The 27,000-nt window shown below is 35.9% G+C and overlaps 1 protein-coding gene across 2 annotated transcripts in view; it reads right to left on the bottom strand.

Moving 5' to 3' along the window:
• Positions 1-8,132: 8,132 nt before the first annotated feature.
• Positions 8,133-27,000, bottom strand: part of ine (solute carrier family 6 member inebriated) — a 178,144-nt gene continuing 159,276 nt past the window's right edge. For both annotated transcript variants that reach the window (XM_083128312.1, XM_083128313.1), the window contains exons 3-11: positions 24,680-24,814; positions 23,850-24,069; positions 22,001-22,268; positions 19,978-20,206; positions 17,205-17,317; positions 15,917-16,057; positions 12,660-12,860; positions 11,377-11,553; positions 8,133-8,450 (exon numbers count right to left, since the gene is read on the bottom strand). In XM_083128312.1, coding sequence (XP_082984438.1) covers positions 8,265-8,450; positions 11,377-11,553; positions 12,660-12,860; positions 15,917-16,057; positions 17,205-17,317; positions 19,978-20,206; positions 22,001-22,268; positions 23,850-24,069; positions 24,680-24,814 — 1,670 coding nt within the window. In that variant the 3' untranslated portion in view covers positions 8,133-8,264. The remainder of the gene's footprint in view (positions 8,451-11,376; positions 11,554-12,659; positions 12,861-15,916; positions 16,058-17,204; positions 17,318-19,977; positions 20,207-22,000; positions 22,269-23,849; positions 24,070-24,679; positions 24,815-27,000) is intronic.

Raw genomic sequence — 27,000 nt, 5'->3', positions numbered from 1 at the left:
AATTTCAGAATTGACCCAGCATCATGAGGACAAGTGGGAAGCTACTTGAAAAGTAGTAGTAGCAGACACCAGTCTTCAAAGCCACAAAACTGCAGTGCACATTTTCCACCCTTGTAATTTTGGAAATACAAAATATATGAATGCGTAGATTCCTACCTCAAGTGGCCCTTTCAGTATCCCAAATTTCAAATGAATCAAAATATGCAAGGTTGAAAAGTGCCTGTTCATTGGTTGATTTCACATGCAATGACCCATATGCAAGTCATAGTCTTCAGCAGTCTTATAACCTTAAAATCTACAGTTTGCAATTGCAATTTAATAAATAAGCTCCACTCACAAACTTTAAAAAATAATCATCCTTCATGAAAGCAGAGAGAAACAAACAACCCTGACATGACAACGTTTCACCCCATTTCTTCCTCCCTTACTATGCCAGCATAGTCAAAGAAAAGAAAATATGTCATTCTTGGCACTTTGGTCCCATGTTGTTGCACAGATTACTACAAGTATTACTAAGAATAAACATCTAACTGTGCATTCCAAAAGCAACTTTTCTCTTTTACAATTATCATTTTTCAAGCGAACTCACTCTCCCAGTTAAGTTGCAGGATTTTATGTTCACTTATTGAGACCTACATTGGAAAACTAGAAATGTCTAAAATAATGATTCAGATCTGAAACTTAACCGGAAAGTGTTTCTGTGCTTGTATACATATAAAAAAATAAACTCAATGAAAGCAAAACCTACATACATTAAGAATGAAAGAATAGTAGTTCTAATAACATTGAAGTAAAAGGGTGTATCCAAAAGTTCCCCGACTGACATGACGATTCCACTAGTAAGACATTTGTTACTACAATCTGCCCTTTTAAGAAAACAAACCTCTTTATTAAAAGGAAACACGTGCTGGTTCAACAATTTAAATCTATAGTAGTATAGACTGATTTGAACTGCACTTACATTTTCACTGAAGCATCAAATTTCTGGCATGTAGCAACCATTTTTCTTTTTTCCAGGATATCCACCCGCCCCTGATAGTTTTATTATGCTACCAACCCCAAGTACATTTTGAATAGTTCTAACAAACCATGACTATTTGGAAAGTGTTCTCAATGACATTATTCTAAGTGAGTGTTCTTTTCTTCTAAAATAAAAAGGTAACGTACATGCATAACTAGTCATGTGAGAACCAGAGGGACATTAAAGAAATGAACACTACATTTTTGGAGTTAACATATTTACTCACTTTGAGGAGCTCCATTTGGAGTGAAATTGACATATATCCATCTTTTCGCCTTAGTGGTAAAGTGGAGTCATGTATCTCAAGGGACCTTTCCACAGTGGTAACATCATCGTCCTGTAATCAAGGGGTTCCGGGTTCGATACCGGTGGAGGTCAATAGTGGTTCAGGTCCCACTTTAACCTGTACATCCAGTCCCAATTAGCTTATCTACGCATAAAATGAACTTAACAATAACTGGTGTATCTCAAATTAACGATCTTTTTTTCAAGATATGCTTCTCACATGGTGAAATTTGAAGAAAATGATGGTCTTGCAGAAATAAAAAGCTAAAAGAAGAGACCTAACACTAAAAAATAAATTTGAGGAAAAGCAAGTTCTCAATTCCGAATGCTACTTATGTTACTATTATTCCTCTCAGTTTACGGTTGTTATAAGCATTTAAACAATTTGTTTTATGCAATGTTTCAAGAGAACGCATGCTCTCTTCAGGAGGCATTTATTTTTAGTTTGATTAATTTTACAGTTATAACAATGAGATAAATTTAACGAAAAAACAAGCAGTTATAAAGGGTGTTTCATAAAGTACGCAGATTTTGAAAATGCAATAACTCAGCCAAAATTGCATGAAAGTTGACATTTGTATTTTTATTATTTTACACATTCACTACGATTTAATAAGTGAAAAGTGTCCAGCATATGCCCGTATGTGATTTAAAAGTGAAAATTATGTCTGGCATATGTCCATATGGCATATTTTTTTATTTCGCATGATCGGTTGCTTTGATCTCTTGCGTCAACTGAACCTTGTAAGGGCGCATATGAAGGTCTTTTTCAGTATTTGTTGCACTGAGGATACTGATATCCCCAACTGTTGTGAACGACGGCGAAGTTACTTCGTGGGACTAACATTCACACTGTCTTGCACTACTGCAATGTAGTGATAATTTCAAATATAATTGTTTTTTTTTTTATAGTAGGCAACACTATTATCGAGGTAATATGCCCCATGGAAAAATACCTTGCTTGTCCCTTCATGAAAAAAAATCTGCGAACTAAGTTTTTGCCCAGGCAAATTTATGGTTGCAACTGACCCAGATATCTCGAATTGCTTCACCAACCTCCTAACTGTTGTTGCAGTGGGGGCATAGTTAAGTCCGAAGATCGCGCGAAGATTATGAACTGTCTGTGCATAAGACACCCCACCCCGTTTCTGTAATGTGTTTTCAAGATAACGACGCATTGCTCTATAGTGAACAAATGCCAAGAAATTGCACAACTAATAATCGGAGTGATCAGAGATTACCAAAATGATGAGAACAGTGTTGCCAACCTTCAAAGAAACAAAAAAAAAAAAGGCAAGCGATTTAAAAACTGCACACTTTATGAAACAGCCTATACTAGGAATCTTGTCAGTAATGTTATATTGTCAGAAGATAACTCAACTGTGAAACACACATTTTTTAAAAAATATATATATATATATGAAGATGTCGTCAAATTTTAATTATGGATCTCGAATGTAGTCAGGTAATAATCATTGTTTGTACAAAGATTCTTGATCTCTTTACTTGGATTAAATTTCAAAGGTGGTGGATTACCCCACTTGTAAAAAGCAGAAGTCAATAGTGAATCTGTGTTGCCATTCTAGTTATTTAATTTCTTCCAGTGTTCTGCAATGAACAAAGGCTCGCACACATTTATATCTGTCTTCCATTACTCTTGTAACAACTGTACACTACAAGAGGATAATTCTACAATGCAAGCAATATGTACACACATGGGAAAAAGGCTTATTTTACTTTTACTACACTCTATATATTCTCTAAAATATTTTCCTTCTTTTGTGTGGAACCAATGATTTGTCCCTAACACCCTGCAAAATATCAACGCCTCCCCAAACATTTTTTACAAAGGCTCAGTTTATGGTAATTTGGGCTCTAAATTTACCCCTGCATCCCCTAAATACAAAATTACACCCCCGATGGAAAATTCTGGATAACACACACACACACTCACTCACTCTCTCTCACTCTCTCTCTCTCTCTCTCTCTCTCTCTCTCTCTCTCTCTCTCTCTCTCTCTCTCTCTCTCTCTCTCTCTCTCTCTCTCTCTCTCTCTCTCTCTCTCTCTCTCTCTCTCTCTCTCTCTCTCTCTCTCTCTCTCTCTCTCTCTCTCTCTCTCTCTCTCTCTCTCTCTCTCTCTCTCTCTCTCTCTCTCTCTCTCTCTCTCTCTCTCTCTCTCTCTCTCTCTCTCTCTCTCTCTCTCTCTCTCTCTCTCTCTCTCTCTCTCTCTCTCTCTCTCTCTCTCTCTCTCTCTCTCTCGAACAGGCAGTACGTGACTGACAGATCCCTAATCAGATTACGAATGGCGCAGTTTGGTCTCTTCAAATAAAGTGGAACATGAATTGTCTCCCCCCCCTATGAATTTGTTACTTCTGTTTCGAGTTCCACAGGTGCGCTCGCTTCTAACAATACTCTGGGGGGGGAGGGGGGCAGAGGTCAGTGTACTCAGATATCTGCCTGCAGTTCCTAAATAGATATTACCTGACACATTTCTGTGAAACAGGTGCCGTGGAGGAACCAAATGTCATTTGACGAATTGCTGGCCTCCCCCTCTCTGCATGCCTCGTGCCTGCAACCTCTTTGGCGGGAGAATATAAAGGTTAAGTAAAAGCAGATGCGCGTTTCGTACGGTTTGTCTAGAACTTTTCAGTTGAAGTTTGGTGATGGGTTGGCCAGTTACGGTCAGTTATCTATGGTGAATCGCCTCGGTCCGGTGCATCGAAACAGTGAGTCCGTCAACCACCACGTCCTATCATAATTATTAATACTCGTATGTCAAGTTTGATTACGAAAAGGTGGTTGCAGGGGAAGAGTGGAAGAACCAGAGGTCTTTTTTGAGGTAAGCACTAAGAAGTAGATTAAAATTTCCATTTACATGAGAGGAAGCGATTGTAGTAAAACTGCCAAAATTAAAAATTTAACAACAAGGTGTTCGATTTTCGGGGAAGTACGCACATGATTCCTTCATTCATGATTATCATCATCGTATCCCAGCCATTGCGCAAACTTCAGTAACAAGTTCTACAGTAATCACCTCTGTGTGAACGTAAGACATTTAAAACTGAATGTAAAAATGTCATCGCACGATGCTCTGCAACACATCGCATCGGGCACTCGCCAGAGGTCCAGCGCTTCAGAGTGTCATGTGCCAGATAAAAATAATTGTTTGTGCCCAGTTTATTGCAGGTTTATATGATCTTGGCTTGATGGTTCCAATAAAGCAACTAATTTCATTTTTTCATAAATTATGGGTGGTTTTGACCTACTTAAAAGTATCCAAAATTATTTAAATCATATTGTAAACAAGTACTAAATTAAAATCGTGTATTTCAATCAACTATAGTTCATATGCAATATTAGTTTAATTAGAGAGTGAAGCCAGGAAGTGGAACTTTTATTTTATTATGAAACCAGCACCAAAATTCAATGAAAAGTAAACCAAAATGAATTATGATAGAGAATGTTATTGTATATGATTAAAATTTGCCACATTCATAGGTATAACAATAGTTTGATATTGAACACACAGAGTTTTGTAATTAAATATAATGAGCATCGAACCATGAAAAGAAACACCAATTTACAAGCTCACATAATTCTTGGTTTTAATCTTCAACATGTTCTGCTTATGCTCTTAGGTAGTAGCACGAGATTGTGATTTTATAGAACACCTGTACTTTAGACAGGAACGAACAACTTCTGAAATATTTTGGTTGTATATTGTATGCCCCCACCTAGGGCTGGCCCTGGAAGGAGTTAAGATTTGCTTTACCAGCCTTTCCAAGAACCATGTGGCTATTAGAAATTTTGAAAAAAGGGAACATAGTTTTTTAAGAGAATGAAGACTAGTATTTTCAATGGATTGTATCATCCTTTAACTGCTTATTTGGAATAATTTATTGACGGTTCAGAGAACAATTTGATATTACAAAAACTGGCTGTTTATTGTCGATAGCGTAGTGGTTAATGCAGAAGTCTTATCATTAAAGGGACAAAGGTTCGATTTCTATGGAGAGGACAATTTCACTGCTTCGGAAGTATATATACACCCAGCTCCAAATAATATGTAATGTTGATTACAATTGACAATATCTGCGACCTTCTTGAAAATCCATGTCAGTTTCGAAAAGTTTTTTCCGACGTCACTTATTTATAAAATCAGATTATCCGGAAAGGCAACTGAAAAGCAGTAACTCTTCAGAAAAGGAGCGAGGAGGTAGGCGACGAGTGAGCCTATTTTGTGGGTGCAGATTCCAATTTTATATGGCCTATATTCCTAAATATCACATGCAAATTTCTCTTTTGCGAACGAAAGTTCATTAAACTACTAGGTTATTTACTACTGGAGTCTTCACTGTTGAAAAACTGGCAATGAAACAGGAGATAAATGTCCCTGTCTATTAATTATTAAAGGTGAAACATCAAAGTAAAATATAACTGAACAGTCTGGCATTTTTAATCAGCTGCGAAAGTCATCGGTAGCAATTTAGAATGATTGTACCCATATGGAATCTTATAACCTGCCACTCATGGAAGTATATACAATACCTTCAAGGTAAAATGCTATTCAAATGCCTGCCAGTTACATTATCACCTCTTCAACATGGAATATCAATGCAAAATTGAAACCAGACAATTTGTAAAATTTTATTCTTGCTTTTATGATTCGCAAAAAATACATAACAGTAATTCCACTTCACATTTCTTGATTTCAAGTAGTGTCGATAAGAAAATTCTTTAAGTTCAAACAGTGTAGCCCTCATGAATTTCGAGCTTTGAAAATGCATTCTTTTTTATAAATGATTTGAACATTTAAATGCCTGTACACATAGCAAACTGCTTGTAAGGAACATGCTTTTAATGCCTGAAAGCAAGAATTTAACTTACCTTGCGCTTGCATCTGATATTTTAAAATCGGGGAGGGGAGGTTTCAGGTTCGGATCCTGGGCTATGCATGAGTGTGTTGTTGTTGCGTTATCTTCTTAATGTAATTATTATTCATTGTCAATATTGTGATTAACTCGAGAAATAAAAATGCAACAAAAATTGAATAAAAAGATAATTTCCCCTGGATATCGACCAGGCTAAATAAATAGGCTTTTGAGAGCTAGCTCCATCAGCCCCGAAAACTTGATAACATCCCCACAACGATATCTCGAGATAATCAACATCATTCAGCAGCATAAAACTTCAAGACGTATTTACGTAATACTTTTCTTTGCACCGGATATCCCCTAAAATTTCTTTCTTTATTTTAAAATGATAATCGAGAGTAATGCTACAGTATAAATTGGAATATTACAATACTTCTCACAAGTTCTTTCACCTGCTGTTGAACCAGGGACCATTTAATTACAAGGTGATATCTGTAGGGTGCCCAAAGGGAAGTTCAAAGGTTACTTGACTGCCCTACAAGGAAAAATTACGGCTAACTTTTCCCAAAAAATATCTGGCACCTGGCCATTATAACCCTCTGTGTGGTTATGTACTGCATGTGCTGAATGCCCCTTTCACATCTTCAGCTTTTAGCAAAGATTTGGAAATTTTAAGGAAGTTTTATGGGTTTTAGTCTTGGTAGGGAGTTCATTTCCGATCGCCTATGTATGAATGTATGTAAGTGTGTGTACACATACATATGCACGTGCGCACACACATATACTTCTACATGTGTGTGTGTGTGTGTGTGTGTGTGTGTGTGTGTGTGTGTGTGTGTGTGTGTGTGTGTATTCTCACACCGATGATGCTATAAATTAGCGAAAATTTTGAATTTTCCTACTGTCCGGTGAGTGTTTCCTTTTACCTTATTTGATTTTTACTTAGCCCTTTTGGCCCTCCTTGCTTTTATCCATTATATATATATATATATATATATATATATATATATATATATATATATAAATATGTGTAGGAAAATAGATTGTAAAAACTGGTTGGTGGATTTAAGAACTTGCTCCCCCACTCCGAAATAAGTTCAGACGTCCCTGTGGCAGTGTATACATAAAACAAAAATTCGATATGTATAATGATACTTATTTGCACTAAAGTTGTTAAATGAAGCATGTGAAATTAAATTTCAAACCATGAAATTGAGCACACACTTCAAATATTGCTTGTTGATTGCAAACCTGCAAAATATGTAACTATATTACCCAGTTAGGTTTGATACACTTTTCAGTTGCTACTGCAGTAAAATACACTGCACAAATACCATACAAAAGTGATAATGTTGTATAGTAATATTACATATTACAGTATAATTTTTCAGTCTGGGAACTTTTGGGTACAACTTCAAATTACAATAACCTAATTTTAAAACCTGTCTGACAACTTCATAATAGCTTGTCTTTTTTATATACACAGACACTGTTGGTTGGTTGGTTTAAGTCCTCCTAATGCACAGTAATGCTAATTGGGACTGGACCTACAGTTTAAAGTGGGATCCGAACCACTATGTGCCTCCTGTGGGTATCGAACCTGGGACCCCTTGATTGCAAGGTGACTACGCTACCACAGCACCATCGGGGAGACCCCTCACAGACACTGTTGTGTGGTAAACAATACTCTATAGACATTCCTCATTCACTCAACACTTAAAACTTCCAAAAATACATACCTATATGTAATGACTAAAAATTATTGCCATGGTTCATAAAATAGGCTACACAAACCACATTTTACACCCATCAAGAACTAAAACAATGGAATTATCTCAACTTTAAAAAACAGCCAAACATCATCTGATATATTATGTCTCTGTGCTCTACAGTCTGTAGTACACAAACATTCACATGTAATTAAAATATCTGTGAATTGTATGGTACTGTTACTCCAGTTTCATCAATTATATTATGCAGCAATGATGTATGTTATTGCTTTTTTTAACAACAAAAAATGTGAAAAATAAAAAATTGCCTTTTATGAGTAATGATTCTGGGAATTAGCGTGAATCCTTTCTAATCCTACATTTCATCTGAATTGTCCATTGGGCTTGACCTAGACTTTATGTGTTGATTTGGATAGTCCAGTGTTGTCAACAGCATTGGATTTTCTTGTAGCCTTTCGTTGCTGTCTTCATGTAAGCAGTTCTTTGCTTGTCCACACAAGGGACACTCCACAATCTGTGATTTAACTGAATTTTTCAGCTTCTGAAAAATAAATGTCATTGTTTCACAACAAAATGTTAAGGTTACTAAAAACCACATGCAATTGACAAATGATTAATCATATACTGTAAATTTGAGTAGCAATATTGAATGAGGGGCAAGGAAAGACTTAACCAAGTACTAAAAGAAAAAAAATGAAAATGTACTTTTTAGCATTGTTGTACCAAAATTAGAGTTAGAAGTGGTCGAAAAAAACCGGAAGTTTTTTTCCCTGGCTTTTTCACAAAAGTGTCTCAAATCAATGAAAATACAGGAGTTGGCAGTATTGTTCCTGTTCCATAGTTTTCACTTATCTCCCTACTGTAAAATAGACACTAATTTCTAAATATAAAATACAATTTACAATATGAAATTCGTAGCTAGACAAAAACAGTGTTTTCAAGAAAGCTGGCTTTTTTAACATGTTTCAGAGAAATCCAACCTTCTCCTCAGAAACAAATCGACGAGATTCTCTGGATTTTTTATTAACACTTCCAGTTGCCAAAAACTTCGCACACCATGCCTTAATGGTTTTCCTATCTGGTGCTTTACCTCCATATTCTCTCCGGTAATTTCCTTGCACTGTAATGATTGATTTGGTCTCTGCATACCAGAATACAGATTGTGCACTCTGCTGTGGAGTCGCCATTGTGCTTTATGCGATTGTGGTGCTGCATAGTGAGAGAACCGTGAACTTCGAGGTCATACAATAAAATTATTTGAGTTTCTCTTTCATCTAGTAGCACTCACATTCTATTATGTTTCATAACCTTTTAGCAATGATGAATTGAAATGTGGGAAGTTTGAATGGAACACGCTGTATTTATATTCATATACCATCTTGTGATAATAAAAATGCAATATTAATAAATTTACAGTTTAATTAATATTTAATTTCAGTTTTAATTTAAACATTATTATTATTATATCTGGGACACTTGGTTCAGACCCCCCTCCCCCACCCCCTGAAATACTGGGTGTCCCAGAAGTCTTTCCTGGGTTACAAACTTTATTCATATCCGCTATATGCAAGGTAGAGATGTGAAAGTGGTGCCAAAATGTTGGAAAACTAACCAAGTTTTTTTGTTGCAGGTTTGAGTGACGTGGCTAAAGTGTAGCAGTGTTAGTGCCCAGAAAACCGGAAATGTTCACAAATCAGGAAAAAGCTCAGCATGTCCTCTGGTATCACGAGACCCGGTCACCAATAACAGTGCAGAGGAACTTTCAATTGTACATAATTCTTTCGTCTAGAATATCTGCCATCAATAAGTTGGTATTTAAAAAATGGAATTTATCTTCATTCCCAAATCCTGTCAAGTCAAAGAAACATTGTATGGAAAGATGTCACCCGATGTCAAAGAGCATTAATTCCGGATTCCTAGGCACTGACACTGCTACACTACAGCTACATTACTGAAACCTGCAACAAATAAACTTGGTTAGTTTTCCAACATTTTGGCACCACTTTCACATCTCTACATTGCATATAGCAGATATGAATAAAGTTTGTAATCCGGGAAAGACTTCTGGGACACCCGGTATATTTATATATGCATATTTTGTGCAGGTTTTGCAAATCAAATAACAGCATGGCACCAGTTACAATATTTTGAATGGTGACCTTGTGATAATTTGTTTTCTCCCCTTTTTTTTTCTGCATGGAGTAAACTTGCAACCAATGGTATTTTAAACCATGTCTATATACAAGGTTTCATATGCAGGAAACCTGGTGTAAATCTCTCATAATTAAACAAAAATAGGATTGCATGATCTTTGAAACATGCTGTATTTTTGAGCACCTAGAAAAGTAGCAATTGATTGGCTGCTCTAATTTGTACTTACAAAATTATATACATACAATTATTATATTTGACTTCCAGTCACGCAATATGCAATGTGGGTAAACTTCTTTATGTATGAAGGGGTTGAAAGGTCCAAATATGAAGGCTGTTCAGAAATATCCCAGATTGAATGACAGATTAATCTGTATTCTACCGGTATTGGCCGATATAGGCAAATCAGTAAAATTACCAATCACATATTTGTATATATATCTTCTAATTTAGTGCAATTTTCTGCCATTTTGTTATAATTTTTATGGATATCAACATATAATCTCCATGCCTTACTTTTGTTAAAAGTAAATGTCTAAATATGCAACTTCTTTTGCATTGCAGTTATCATGTAACACACATTTATGATAAGGTCAATGAACCAACCATTCAGGTTTTTCAAGGACCATTTGCAAATTTGTATCGGATCGGTAGATTTTATATCGGCACTTTATCGTTATCGGAAAAAAATTCATATCAGTCCATCCCTAATTCTTAGAAAACTGTGTATGCTGAACTTACTGATAGTTCAATGTTATGCTCTTCTGAAGCAGTAGGAAGACATTCAACTGCCACATCCTTTTCTTGTTTCTTGGTCTTCTGTCTTGCAAAAATTCTTGGTTTTCAAGTGTTTTTTGAGTTGCAAAAACAGAAGATATCAAAGATATCTGGTGAATATGGAGGGTGTGGACCTGGGGAAGATTACAACATGAATATGGTGAAACAGGTTGGGGGATGCCTATCAGAGCTGGGGGATGCTTCATTTTTCCTAATTGGGGGGGGGGTACCACTGCACAGCCCCCCCCCACACACACACACACTTCAAGCACTTGCTGGAGTAACTTATTTTAACATAATACATTTAGCTTGGGATATTCCTCAATAGATTTCGCATGAGATCAGAGAAAAATCCATTCCTGAGGCTACATGATGTGTAGATAAATTGGTGGGTTTTTTTTATATTGAAATTTTTATGCAAGCAAAAATATATTAACACTGTAAGTAAATGTGCATAAAGAATTCCAATAAACAATGGTATTTATGCCAAGCTCATTTATAAACACATACGAGCATAGTCTTTATAAATAACAACATACCTCCCAGAAAGAATCTCCTTCCGTCCGACTGAGAACCACAACAGCCAAAACTGGAATGCAGCTTAGAGACAATGAGGCGATGCCCCAGCCTAACCCTTCAGCCCAACGGGGGTAAACATAACTTTCGTTGTCATACGTTGGAGGGTGATAGTCTATCAAGCTGAACACCCACACAGCCTGTTGAAAAAGTAATTAAAAAATGTAAATTATACTACTAGACATGGCACTCAAACAAATTATGTTACAATTAGTGATTGCTATTTATTGCAAATGCAAAAAAAATGTTAAATTGTGTGTGAAAATTGAGTGGCATTTTAGAAAATAATATATTTTTTAAATGGCCAATTCAACAGCACTATCAGTAAAAAAGTGAGTGGAAGTCATGAATATTTTGCAGACGTGTTATATATATATATGTATGAAACCAGTTTAGGTGCACCCAGGAAATTTTCTAATAGGCAAACTGTGACATTGGTGTATACAGAAGAAGAAAATTAAACACTGGAATGAGTCCTACAACGTTATTACTCAAGGATCAGTACAAATTGGCCGATCAAGTATCCAAAAGAACATAAATAAAAAGTCACCATTTTGGCATACCGGACTATAATTATGGGACAGATGGAGTAATAAATATAAAATGACATTTTGGTGTTAAAATGGTGAATATAATCCTGAATTTAATATAGAAATTATACTTAATACACAGAATTAACAATTCCTTTCTTATGTCGTTATCAGTTTTAAGTTCATCCCTGTGTAAAGGAGTACAGTTTTGCTTCTCAGATTTTTACAGCAGTATTAATCAGTTTTCTGTGATATTGCATAACTCCCAGGATAATTCAGACCAAAAAGGGTTGTATCGGTAAATAAACTCTACATTTCGTGTTTATGAGTTTATTTTGCAATTTACTTTCCATTTCATGACAAAACATGGTAGCAAAATTACCTCGCACCTTTTAGAAACATGAAAAATAAGCACTATAACGTGTTATTTCACATTTCGTGTTTACATAAATGAAATATGCATGTCTCTAAACATGAGTAATACATTTCAAATTTGGAAAATCATTTATGCTAACCCTGTATATACAGATATTCTCATTCGTCAGACAAAACATGATTAAAGAAATTTATATTTATTCATCCATCTTCAAGGAACATTTAAGTTACTCGTAGAAAATCAACGAGACACTAAGTTTAACTCATTTCATTGCACAATGTATTCATACTTTGTCAAATAGAAGGCAAATGCCATAGCTACAATCTTTTTGAGGACTTACCATAATGAGAACAGGTGCTGCAACCCACCAGCAAAATCTAAAATACACGGAAGGAAACCTTCCAGTCATTTCCTGTACATTTCTTGCCAGTCGATCTGCTCCATAAAACCAGGATACAGCTATCACTTCAAAGAATGCCAGGTACATAATGGAAATAGAGGCTGCATAATGGTCGATGAGTTGAAAGAAAAATATTCCACCCTGAAAGAAGTGAGAAGTTTTTGCTACTTTTGTACATCATACATACAGTACTTTTTTTTTTTGCAACAACACACAACAATGTACTGGTGCACATAAACTTTCGTTTTAGAACTTGAAACACACAGATTAATCAGTATAGGTCAATACAGTGTGTCCGGCTTAAAAGTATAATAAAATAAAAATTAATAACTTTTAAGTATATTAAGATATTTCCATACAGTTTTCTTCTATTTACAGAGTAACTGAACATTTTTTTTACATATCTAATACACCTCGATGTGTGCATCGTTAGTAACATGGCAGATATCCAATCTATACTCAAGCTCTGCGTATGTTGTACAGCACTACTGGCATCACATTCCAGATTGTCCGATTGTACAACACAGCTTGAATATAGGTTGGACATCTGTCATGTTACTAATGGTGCACATATCGAGATGTATTAGAAAGGTAAAAAAAAAAAACTTTTTGAGTTATACTATAAATAGAAGAAAACTGTACAGAAATATCTTAATATACTTAAAAGTTATTAACACTTTTCGGTCGGGAATCTGATGTGGTGCGAGCAGAGTAAAACACCCGTTCCAATCGCCAATCGGCTAGGATACAATCGCCGTACTTCCATTGCATTTACATTTATTTGCCCAAACCTTATGCTTTATCGTTGCACACACTTGGAGATAGTTCTATTTTTTGTCACCAGAGAGCATCTTATTCTTGTTGGGTAAAGGCTTAGTTATGTCGTTTTTTTTTTATAACGTGCACAGTGCATGTTTATGCTGATTAACGCCTTGTTGCAGCTGTCGTATCCGTTGCTTATCGCCAAGAAAATGAGTGGTATTCGCGATGTTGTGGACATTGTCGGTGACGATTCAGGCTCTAATTGAATTATCTATTAGAACGGAATTTAAGCTTTCATTTGGTATATAATACCACAGATAAAGATATATAAGCAGATCTTCATCGAAGGCAGGAAAACCGGTGCACAGACCTCCCACTGGGAAATGGTCCCTCGCAAGAAGTTTCGAAATAATACATTGAGAGGCGCTGAGAGCACCACTCGCACTTTTGCTTCCACTTCTTCTGCCTAGCAGAATAAGAGATGGCACTGCTGAATTTCACCCATGTCTAGGTCAAAAACTGACATCACCAGACTCCCACCTCCCCGGAGAGATGAGGTTTCCCAGAAAACGGACTCCTGCAATTCTGCGAAGCTTCAGTGGCTTAGCTTTTGAAAGTTAGCGTGATACCTTGACTTTTATTAGCGGTTAGAAAACAACAGAATGATGTACATCTATGTAAAGAATAGATTCTGGAGAATACCTGGATATTATCCTCTTTTCTCACAGTTACTGAAGGAATAATGTAATAAAATCGGGCACTTTTTCAAGGAACACCAACAATTTACCACAGAAAAATCGTTCACATGTGGTTTTATTTATCTTGAGTCTCTCTCATCTTCCACATAAAAACCACCTTAATAGATATAAAAGACACTACCGAGTGAATTTAGTAATCGTGGTGGTTCCCAGCCCACAGCAGTGATGACAAATGATTTCTGGGACACGGCTTTATTCATGTGAATTTTCTACCCCGTGGTGCCAATATCAACAGCGAATATTACTGTCTTGTTCTGAGTGATGTGCATATGTATCTTTGGAAATAACGGTCTGATTTGATTATGAAGGGAGTCCTGTTTCTCAGGACAACACACAACCTCATACTGCTCACCACACTATGTGCACATTCCAGCAACTCGACTGAGAGTTATTGCCACATCCTCCTTACAGTGATTTCTACCTTTTTGGACCCCTAAAAGAGTTCCTCGGAGGTCAGCATTTCGACGCTGATGACGAAGTGAAACCGGCTGTCCTTGGATGGTTCAGGCATACTGACAAATCTTTCTATGCAGAAGCTTTCCAGGCATTAGTTAAATACTGGGATAAGTGTATAAATGTAGCAGGGATGTATGTCGAAAAATGAATGCAGTTTCCACTCCTTGAAATTCGTTCATTTATTTAATAAACTCAAAAGTCCCGGTTTGACTTGAATGCCCCTCGTAGAACACCTATTCCTATTTATATTCTAGATGACGAGGAAGATGTGGGACCCTATTACCTCTATTGTCCGATTGTTCCATGAATTCTGGTAGAGTCAATCAATTTCTTAGAGACCAAGTATAATCAAATCAATCCCACACAAAAAACAGTATTTTCCACTATCTTGATGTTCTTTCCCTGATCACATATAACCTTAGACTTACTGTACAATAAATATTTTTCTTTCTTTCTTCAGTAATTTATTATTCGAAGTTCTCTTCACATTTTATTTGCCTATTCGATATTAGGTAGCCAGCCCCCTATGCAATGTTAGGAAACCTTTTTTTTTTTGGATGTCAATTTTTTTCATTATTTCTTTCTATTAGGTCTACGGAAACAATGAACTTTTCAACAAAACACACTTGCTACTTTGTAGTAAAGAAATAAAGGTGTCTGCTGCAAAAAGCACATGGAATTTAGTGGTTATTAAGATATCATAAACTTGCATACACAAAGAGTATCCGATATTCAAGCACGTTCATGTACTTTGATGCTGTAAAGTAAATGTATAACTAAGGTTTCCTCTTGTCTAAATTATAATTTATTAGCAGTCACCTGGTACACGCAATAATTTAGTAGTACAGTGTCATTTATACAGTGCAATATTTCATATTCTCATTTTCATACGTTACAGACTGAATTAGAGCATTTTTACTGCACAAATAAGAATAAAATATTTATTTAATAAATGAATGAGAAAATGCATTTTAAACAAAATCAAATAATATCTTGAGTTGCAAAGTTTGAAAATATGTTGTGTAAAGAAACAAATTATCACATTAGTAAGTGCGTCTAGTGTAACATACATTAACAAAGGAGGTGAATGAACCTTCATGGAACAATTGAATTTTTATGCCATTGGATTGGTAATATTGGTAATTTTATACTGGTCCTTCATCAATATTGGCATGATCTTTATACATTTTTTTGTAATTAATTAAATGTAAGAACAAATACCTGAGTAACATTTGGAAGACCAAACAGGAAGGAGACTATACAGACGATTAAAACAAGGACTTCATGGCACTTCAGATGACTCTTTATCCAGTTGGGGAAGCCATCTTGGATGGAAGTCACGACTACCTCCACTGTAGCAAACTGTAATAATACATAATTATTATGAATTATTTTTTCTTAATCCTTAAAATATTGTTTAAAAAGTATTGGAAAAATATTGGAACACGAAGAACCTACAACAGTTTCAATTTTAACCTTAGCTATATTTTTTCATCATATTTGCTATGTACTCCCGCACCTTTTATCCCCTCTTACACATAACTGTACAAAATGAAATTTGTAAATATGTGTGTGTGTGTAAAAAGCATACAAGCAAAATGCACATCAAATTTATTCACTAATATTGTAAATGGCACATTCTCTTTTGCATATCATCAGAACCAGTATTAATTAAGTACATACAGTGTTGATCCAGATACAAGATGGCTGATGGTTTATTTGTGTCAAAGCATATGATGTATGGTTGCCAGCCTTACTGCTTGTAATCACATATATTCTTTTGACAGTTGATGTACTTCCTAGCTACCAAAAATGTATTTTATAGTCAAGGTGCAAAACAAAATGCAAAATGAAACATCAATGCTATGTTTTCAGGGGCCCAAGGTACAAAAAACAACTTAAAATGTGAGAAAATCTAAAATTCAGGAATGTAATATTAGAGTTCCACTGTATGTCCAAGTTTCCATTTCTTTGAGAAATCCATTTCTTTCATACAGTTTCTCGTATTTTGTGTACACAAATATTTATCTAGTAATACTTTTCAAGGGCTAAAGGAAAGGTGTAATAGAGTAGTAATACACTGTTATATTATAATAGACAAAAAACTCAACCCATACCTTATATCTGTCGAAATTTTCAGGTCCACCTGGGGATTACAAGTTTTTTTTTCTTTTAGCAAGAACGAAGGTTAAAACATGGTTTAAAATGGCTAAAGCATAAGCAAGAATGATTTACAATTAAAGTCCAAGCTATATTTCTCGAGGAGCTACTGCAATGGTGTTGCAGTAAAACCATTCGCAATTTGCCTTGGAACTTTACATGTCACACTACCATTTCTTACTTTTTAACCATGTTTTAACCTAAGTTCTTGCAATAAATAATAAATAAATTTTAGAAAACTTTTTCTTGCAGAAGGTCTCTGGAAATAAACAACTTCTTTGGATTTTCATTTGATGTTAAGATAGAACAATGAGGAGTGAAAAGCCACTTTCTTTACAGATATTCATACCTGACTATCTAGTCCAAGACACAGGAGCATGAAGAAAAACAGCACAGCCCATAACTGAGACACAGGCATTTTTGCAAGTGCTTGTGGGTAAACGACAAACACAAGGCCTGGACCTGGAATAACAAGAATTTGCAACATTACAACAGCCATACAAACTCATGCTAATTAAATCATCCTGCAAATAGCACTCTTGCTACAAATAACATACACAACTGAAAGAATAATAGGGTTATATGCTGAAATATCTACATTATTTTACAATAGAGTGCTGCAGCGACACTTTCTTCGCTTGAGCGAATAACGCTCGAACAGGCAAATGATCGGTATATGCTCGAAGCCCAGTAGTTCACATACGTACAACCGTAATTTGTCTGTGGCAGTGGGCCTTCAAATATACTTCGTGAAATGAAAGATGCAGTGAAATTGAAACTAAAGTGAACATAGTCATCATCTCCATGTTAAAATGTAATTTAGCTTATCTTACGAATACATAGCAATATATGAAAATGAATAGATGATTATGGGCTGAAACTACCAGCACGAATTTACACATATATTTGTAGGATTATTGTCACATTGAAATTATATTTTATGTTCTACGTATATATTCAAGGGAATCTCTCTAGCGTGGGAGATTCGATTGAGTTTGAGTGAGCGAAAGTGGTCCAATGCAGTACTCTATTTTACAACCTGCATTCGTACTACAAAGTACTCTGCTTACTTGTCCAACTTTATCTGTTCTTCAGCAAGACCAGTGTCTACCTGCATGCTTTCACCTACAATCTGTATCTCTGTCAGCTTGTACTTACAATGAATCAAACATGCAAAAATGTTCATGTAAAATTTTCCTTTAGACATTTCTGGTGCATTTTAGCAATACTGGTATTCCTACTATGAGGGTTATTTTTTAAGTAAGGTTCGCTTTGCAATAAAAACGAAGTAAACGTTTTTCAAAAAAAACATTCATTTTCTGAATTTACATATACTTCTCTATTTTTCTACATAATTTCCTTGCCGGCTTAAACATTTATCGTAACGAACTACGAGTTTTTGGATACCCTCCTCATAGAACTCTGCCACCTGTGATGATAGCCAGTTACTCACAGTCGTTTTCACTTCTTTATCCGTGACTAAACGCTTGCCACCCAGGAAGGTCTTCAGATGGAGGAAGAGGTGGTAGTTGCTAGGTATGGACTGTATGGCGGATGATCGAATACATCCCATCCAAAAGATTCGATCAGATCTTAAGTTTGAGCCGCAGCATGTGGCCTTCAATTGTCATGAATCAGCACGACACCGGTTGACAGCATTCCACGCAGTTTGTTCTGGATTGCTCGATGAAGTTTTCTTAGGGTCTCACAGTAGGATGCAGAGTTAATTGTTGTTCCTTGTGGCAAAAGGTCCACTAACAAAACACCCTGCCTGTCCCAAAAGAGAGTTGCCATGATCTTACGCTTTGAAAGTGTCCATTTTGCTTTCCCTTTGACCAGCAATGATGTGTTGACCATCTGCAATACAGTCCAGACCTTGCACCTAGGGACTACCACCTCTTCCGCCATCCGAAGACCTTCCTGGGTGGCAAGCATTTAGACACTGATGAAGAAGTGAAAACGACCATGAGTAACTGGCTATCATCACAGGCGGCAGAGTTATATGAGGAGGGTATCCAAAAACTCGTAGTTTGTTACAATAAATGTTTAAATTGGCAAGGAAATTATGTAGAAACATAGAGAAGTGTATGTAAATTCAGAAAATAAATTGCTTTTTGAAAAACATTTACTTACTTCGTTTTTATTGCAAAAAGGACCTTACTTAAAATATAACCCTCATATATCCATAACTCAAAATACTACAAATCTGCATTATTTGTTATCACTTATATTTGACACATTTGTTTCATGTATATTATATTATTTTTTTGTTAAAAAAAATAATATTTAGTTGTTATGGCATTTGTAAAATTAATTGAAGTTTTGTTTTGTTTTGAGTCCACTTTATGCACAGACAGGCTAACTGGGATTAGACCTACAGTTTAAAGTGGAACCCAAACCAGTATATGCCTCCTTGGTATCGAATCCAATACCCCTTGATTAAAAGGCGATGACAGGCATTCCTATAAGTTTCTACAAACACAATTACAATCAATTCGTGTTTCTGCTACACAATGATTTGTGCCTATCATTCTTCACTTGAAGAGAAATTTTTCATGTTCTTTATCATGAAAACAACAAATATTTCATGCTTTTTGTACTATGAAAACCTTGCAAAATTCACTCCAAGAGTTATTACACAATGCAAATATGTATCTGAAATCCACTATTTTCTACTTTATCTCTCACAGACAACGTTCATGAATGTGATCAGTTCATTCAGACATTTTTTCAAATCTATTTTCAACCTGCTGATAACACATTTCAGTAATTTTGACAACTTGGACGTATCTTATATTAATTCATTTAAACAATTTTATTTCTCAAGGTCTTAATGGGTGAATGTATCAAGTTCTTAAATCACGATCTCATAATCAAGGGCTCTGACTTCAAGAATCCTGATCTGGGCATGGGTTTTTACCTTGCGATTCTTCCTTCAACAATTTAATTAAATCATCTTACCTACTATAAAACAAGAAACCATGAACAAAAATGCTATCTGGTTGGACAGCATAGATCTTTTTAAATTCACTGGTACACATACCAGTATTGAAGTAACAACAGCAATTATATTTTACATATATTTTCTTAAGGTTACAGTGCGACTTTGAAGTAAAACTCACCATCAGTAACTACATTATCCACAGTTGTTCCTTGCTCCGCTGCTATGTTGCCTATTGTGGCAAAAGCAAATATTCCAACGAGGATACTTGTAATGGCATTTATCACAGACACAGCTAAAGTATCCACAATGATTTGATTATTGAAGCGATTATAACTGGAAAATGCGATAATGGATCCAAACGCTATTCCTATGGAATTGAAGATTTGAGCAGCGGCATTTACCCATACCTGTAACAAGTTGAGGTTAGACTGAATAATTACAATATATACATTTAAATTTTGTTATTACAGATTATAATTCACGTTACAATTTTTTGCCTGATTAGTAAGTAGTTGTAAAAGAAAACAAGTTACTCTGTACATTATTGTATTTGAAAATAGTTGGCTATGTAACTTTCTCAAATTGAGATGACCATTACATTTAATCTATAAATATAAATATTTGGAATTTCTCAAAAGAAAGGAAGTTAATCTTGGGATTTAATTGTGTTGTAGAAACTATATCAAAACCACACATATACTAAAAAAAATAATTTAGTGAATTATCTACACATAACCTAGAAAGGGTTAAAACTGAGAATGCAACATTTTAAACCCCCATGTTCCCATACTGTCAAGTTCATTCATCGCAGCAGTACAAAACACTCCCAATATATTTATCTGAAAGTGGGGGTATACTTCCCCCAATTAGGACTCATTTTCTGAAGCAAATTGGGAATATAATATGTTATACATGTACAATATATAAGATTATAATTAGTACTATAATATTTTCCTATTCACAATTACATTCAACATGATTTTCAGAAAATATCTGGGATAATTTTCCTTTACAATATGTAGCTCCAGCAAATAATTATTGAGTGAAAATAATAATTTTTCGACTCGTGTTGAATGTTCTGCATCCCCACCAACACTGAAATTAATTAATAATTTTACAGCCAGTAACTTGAACAGCTAAAAAATATCACGCGGTCTGTAAAGTGACTCTCACTGCTGCTGTTATCTGAGTTTCCTATATACTGGGATCTGCTATTACTCCTTTTTTAAGTATCTCCGCAATTCTAACACTCACTCCCTCTCTCTTTTGTTTTTGCCAATATCAATGAAATATTGATATAAAATTTACAATTATCACTAACCAATCTACTGTAAAATTGGAAACATTCCTTTAATCACCTGAATGATACATTCACCACCTTAATTAATGCATATAAAAATTATAACAAACGAAAGAATTTTGCACTTACTGACAAACTACAGATATATCAAACTGGCAAACTTACCACAAAAAATACTGATAAGTCAATATTTGCTGATATCAATGGAGTACTGAGTAATCTCTACCATCCGTGTATTATATGGGACACACACATATACAATGGTATTTGGAGGGGGGGGGGGTGAGGGCAAATTTCCCATGGTTGATAATTTTTTTTTACTCTTGGGGTGGGATTATATGTATAATTTATATAATATACAAATACTTCAAGAGTAGTTATTGGAATTTTCCCAACTAGATTTTTTTTTAAAACTGGGAACAAGAAACGTAAGACTGAATAGAACACAAAGGTGCAACCTTGTATGGTAAAAATGCCACCTGTAGTAGGACAGAGTACACAGTAGGAATAGGACTGAATAATCGGTACTCTATTGGTGCATCACTTTATCGGAGAAAATTACCGATCCAATATATCTATAAATAACTTACAAAATTCTGCCATTTTGTTATAAGTTTTATGGATAATCTCCATGCCTTACTTAAAATGCAACTCCTTTTGCAACCTCAAAACACACATTTATTAAGGAGGTCAATGAACCATTCAGGTCTTCAGGGAGCATTTGGAATTCTATATCTGACCGGTAGAAATATAGTTTATCGGTATCGGTAAATTTTATATCGGTACTTTATAGGTACAGCCCAAAATTTCATGTCAGCCCATCCCTAGTACACAGTAATTTCAAGTTTCATTTGTAAAATGTTTAAACTAGCTAGAGCAAACAGTCAAATGACACACTAACCTCAGCCTCACCTAACAGATGCCATCGTGGTTTGAAAAAATATCTGAGTCCAACATCAGCCCCATCCAGAGTTAGAGCTCTCGCAAGGAAAGCTATGATGAGAATGTATGGGAATGTAGCAGTGAAGTATACAACTTTACCTGATGACTTGACACTCTTCCAAATTGAAAAATAGACTAGAATCCATGCAACTACCAAGCATGCTACCAATTCCCATCTGATGTGACCTTGATCTTCTATTCCGTCTGTTATTTGTAATACTTTAAGACTGAAATGAGGAATAACACATGCAGCTGTTAATTCACAAACACGTTAAGTTTAATTAGGAATGTTAAAGAATTAGCTAATTTTTGTAACAAAGTTAATTCATTAGCTGTTATAGCACAATTTTTTTTACAACATACTGTACAAAATTGATACATTATTTCAGCTAAGTGCATTACAATTACTAGACACCGTATCAGATGAAGAATTTATACAGCACTCTCAAGCTCAGCTGCAATTAAATTAAATTGTTTTGAATTGGCATATTCATCTCAAATGGAATTAATTTGAATAAAGAGTTAAACTAACAAGAGTTTTGCACTATTTGTGAATTGTATTCAATTGAAGGTGTCAGAGCGAGATAGTACAGTCAACGGCAAAGATAATGGTGTACAAATTGTCCACCACTATTTTTATATTCTACATCCTGTGTTGTTTTAAGGAATGAAACTATGACATCATTATTTCAATTCATTGTTATCACACTGTGTAATACAGTCCAAATTAAAATGGTGGTGGACAATTCGCCTACTGTTTCTTATGCCATTGGGTGTACCAACCACATTTTTGGCACTTGTGAGAAATGCAGACTAAAAATTCAAACAAATACACAATTCTGCATTTAACTTTGAGAATGTCTTCTGCCATGCAATACTTTATGATCTAAACCATTGAAAACTCTTGTCTTGATAATGTCTGTTAATGACTTTGATGGCAATCCTTTTTAAATCCCTTGCAAGTGGGTGGTGAATATGAATGTGGCTTTGCACTATATCATTCTTCTTTATTTTAACCAATCGTTCAAGGAGAACAGAACCGTGCACTATGTTTAATGACTGGTTCTAATTTTTCAGCATGACCCCTTCACTTCAATCTCAAAGCACGAGAGAAACATTAGACGTCCAACCTTTTGAGAGCTATCAAGAACTATCCATTTTTGTCTTTGAACAACTTTTAAAAATGGCAACGATGAAATATTTTATAGTGTGCAAATCCCAAGTGTTGAATGAAGCTATGCAATATCCACCATTAAAATTCCAGCACTATCTGCATACGCTAGTGTTGTGGGCCCATTTAAACATGAATGTATACATAAATTATAGTCTAGAGCAGATCACTGATAATAGTCGAACATTATATTAAACATTTTTTGTTATATTCTGAAGAATTGGTTCCAGGGATGGATTATAAGTTGAAGTGTCTTAACTTGGCCAGTGTCGACATGATCACATACCAGGTTTCCAACTAATTCAGGCAAAACACAAATTCTCTCTCTTCTGAATTTCGAGATATTTTAAAATAAGTTCCCAGAGCATTTTAGTTGTAGGTTGATTTTAGCGAACAGTTCTGACTGTGAGAATCCTATATATAATTGATTTGAAACAAAATATGAAGTAGAAGCCTATCATATTCATCTATATTTTGACATCTCTCATATTCAACTAAAGTGAGCGTTGACGCACCTGAATGGTTATTAAACAAATACAGAATCTATGTAAGCATTTTGATTCCTATGGTAAATACAACAGCCACAAAATGCAAAGATTATTTCCAGTAATGCAAATAAAGCTGAAATATTTCTTACTCATAAAACTCCTGCGTTGGTGTTCGAGAGGCATTCGGCCTTGTGTGGTTGTCCCCAGGAGAAGGCAACCAGCACCTCTTGGTGTTCCACCTGTTGTCACAATGCTTCCATGGCACTTCCGATTTGAAAGAGGCAAAGAAGTAATAAAGAGCCCATGCAATGATTACATTATAGTACGTAGACAGCAGGAATGAGATTACAACTGTTGCTAAACCAGCACCTGAAATAACGGAAACATCAGTGATATAGAGAAATATGTTCACTCAAAAGGTATCCAACATAAAAGAAGATTGTATTTACGGAATGCATTAATGAGAATAACATAAAACTATCCATAATGGATACCATTGGAGAGAGCTAATGAAAATCTATTTCAAACTGACTCAAAGGACAAAAGGGGAGGGAGAAAGAGACAGCCAGCCAGCAGATTGGGCATGACCTACCACTATCCCATTCTTGTACACGCCACTGGAAATGTAAACTTACAAGTGTTCAGAATATTCATTCTTGAAAACACCACTCACAACCAACAGATAGCAATAAAAATAGCACTTAACTTTAACTCGAAACACTAATACAAAACTTTTTACCAATACAGTGTTTCACTATTGGTGTATTTTTTGCTGCTTGTAAAACATACAGAAACATGAACTATTTTTCAGAAATGATTTAACATATGTATGCAGTAGAAATGATGGAATCTGAATGATATGCTTGTGTGTGGGGAGGAGGGGGGGGGGCAAATTCTGCACTTGCCCTAGACATTGTTCAGCTAGATAAGCCTCTGTTTTTACAGCTATTGTGAATCCACACAAAATTTCTCTGCTTACCTTTGAAAAGAGGACAGATCTTGCCCAGTGCACCGATGGGCCCTCGCCTTGTGTACTGCCCCACTGCAAGTTCCATGTAGAGAAGGGGGATCCCACATACTATGAGCATGATGAAATAAGGAACTAGAAATGCACCTGAAAACAGAAAGAACATAATTTCAGTTCACTAAAATCAAAGAGTATCCGTTTTCAGACCTGTGCATGCCTTACTTTGCTTTCTTGCAAGGACGGGTGTGAAAGGGCAATTAAAGTAATAATAATAACCATGGCACAACAACCCTTGAGGGACAAAGTCTACCTATCAACTGCCAGCCTCACTCCCACATGCCTCAGCAGAGGTGGGAGATCATCCAGCGAGTTACGAGGCAACGTGTGGTCAGCACAACGAACCACCAGTCATGGTTATAGGTTTGCATGACGGAGTAATGCTCATTCGTAGCTCCCATGCACTGGCCGAAATCTTTGGAGAAGAGTTGATACGCTTCCCCAAGATGAGACTAACCAGAGTGCATCCTGTAGCCTGATACTCTAGACCACACAGCCATGGTACATAACTGTACCATTGAAATAGTAGTTTTAAATCTTAGATATCAGTCCAGTTCTACATAAAGTGGTGTACAGCTGGCAGCAAAGATATATCTGTGAGGGTCATGAACTGATATAAAAACACAAACAAGCAAAGAACAATGTCTATCAAAGTCTTAAAACAATATAGCATCCATAATGAACATGATCGACAGAGGTGATGGAAAATTTTCCTATTGTTATCTTAGCTGCCGATTGTGTTGTGTAAGATGCTGCCACCTAGGCAATCAAAGCTGCACTATGCCAGTGCCTGGAACAGTACGTCCTCCGACCCACACCGGTATACCTCACTTATCTCTTGCTCCGGCTAGCACGACTAACGCTACATGGTGGCAGCGGTGGGATCCGAATTCGGTCAAACGGAAGAGTGAAATAGCGAACATGGGATCCAGATATCGTGGCTCTACTAGACTTTTTTGAGAACAGAAAACAAGGTATGCGAGTCTTAAACATGCCTAACAATAGTGATTCATCGGTAACCGGCAACGTTTTGCATTCACTAGTGAATGTGAATCCTCCTGAACAATTTGACTTTGTTCGACCAGAACTGTGGCCATTATGGAGAAAAAGGTTCGAACGTTATCTAAGTGTTTCAGGCTTGGTTAACAAAACTGAGGACGAAAAAATCAACCTACTTCTATACGTAATGGGTTCACAAAGTGAGGAATATTTGTTGCGTTTCCCGGAACCACGTCCAGTGAGCGACTTGATGAACAAGTTCGATTCTGTTTCTGCCACATCGTAACGTTAAGTTTTGAACGATATAAGTTTAATACCAGAGTGCAACATGTGGGCAAACCAGCTGACATGTTTATCACGGATATGCATAGACTGGCTGAACATTGCGAGTTTGGTAATCTCAAGGACGACATGATTCAGGACAGGATCGTTGTCGGCATAGCTGATAAACGTGTGTCCGACAAACTACAGATGCAGCGAGAATTGATGCTTGCGGAGGCAGTTAATTGGGTTAAGCAGTACGAACAACAACAGAAGAATTCACATGAAATTGCCGACCAAGGACAGGTACAACAAGTGACCAGACAACACGAACAGATGACCGGGAAGGACTACGCTAGTAGAACCAGGACCGGAAGTGCAACATACAGGGGAGGTAATTCTCGACCAGCAGCTCGGAGTAAGTACAACACAAACTTAGAGAAACCGAAGTATTGTCCCTTCTGTGGAGGACCATTTCACCTGAAATTAAAGGATTGCCCAGCTAGAACAGTGGCGTGCAGGTACTGTAAAAAGTAGGACATTTTTTTCGAGTTTGTAGGAAAAGAAACACCAAAACAATCAATCATTTTGAATTTGGTAATGTGATTGAACAAAACACTAACGAACAATCGAGTGTGGAAGATAATTTTGTAGGAAATATTAAAGGATCTACTTCTAGAACAAAACACTAACGAACAATCGAGTGTGGAAGATAATTTTGTAGGAAATATTATAGGATCTACTTCTAATTCAGAATTCAGTTGGTATCGTTCAATTTTCATTAAGGAACTTTGCGATAATGTTAATTTTTTTTATCGATACAGGTGCTGATTGTGTATGTGTACCTGATAAAGTGTTACTTCCAAACATGTTGAGTAATTTAAATGCAAGGCAATCTGGCCTTAAAGGACCCGATGGTACACAATTAAAGGTGTTAGGTACTACGAATTTTACATTATGCTTTAAAGGCAAAGAATTTTGTACAATGGTATATGTAGTAGAAGGGTTGCAAAAAC

Source organism: Lepisma saccharinum, chromosome 9 (genome assembly GCF_977018435.1).
Source record: "Lepisma saccharinum chromosome 9, izLepSacc3.1, whole genome shotgun sequence".
In the NCBI taxonomy this organism is placed as follows: Eukaryota; Metazoa; Arthropoda; class Insecta; order Zygentoma; family Lepismatidae; genus Lepisma; species Lepisma saccharinum.
Note: the sequence above shows the minus strand (reverse complement) of the source record. Positions and strands in the feature narration are given on the sequence as shown.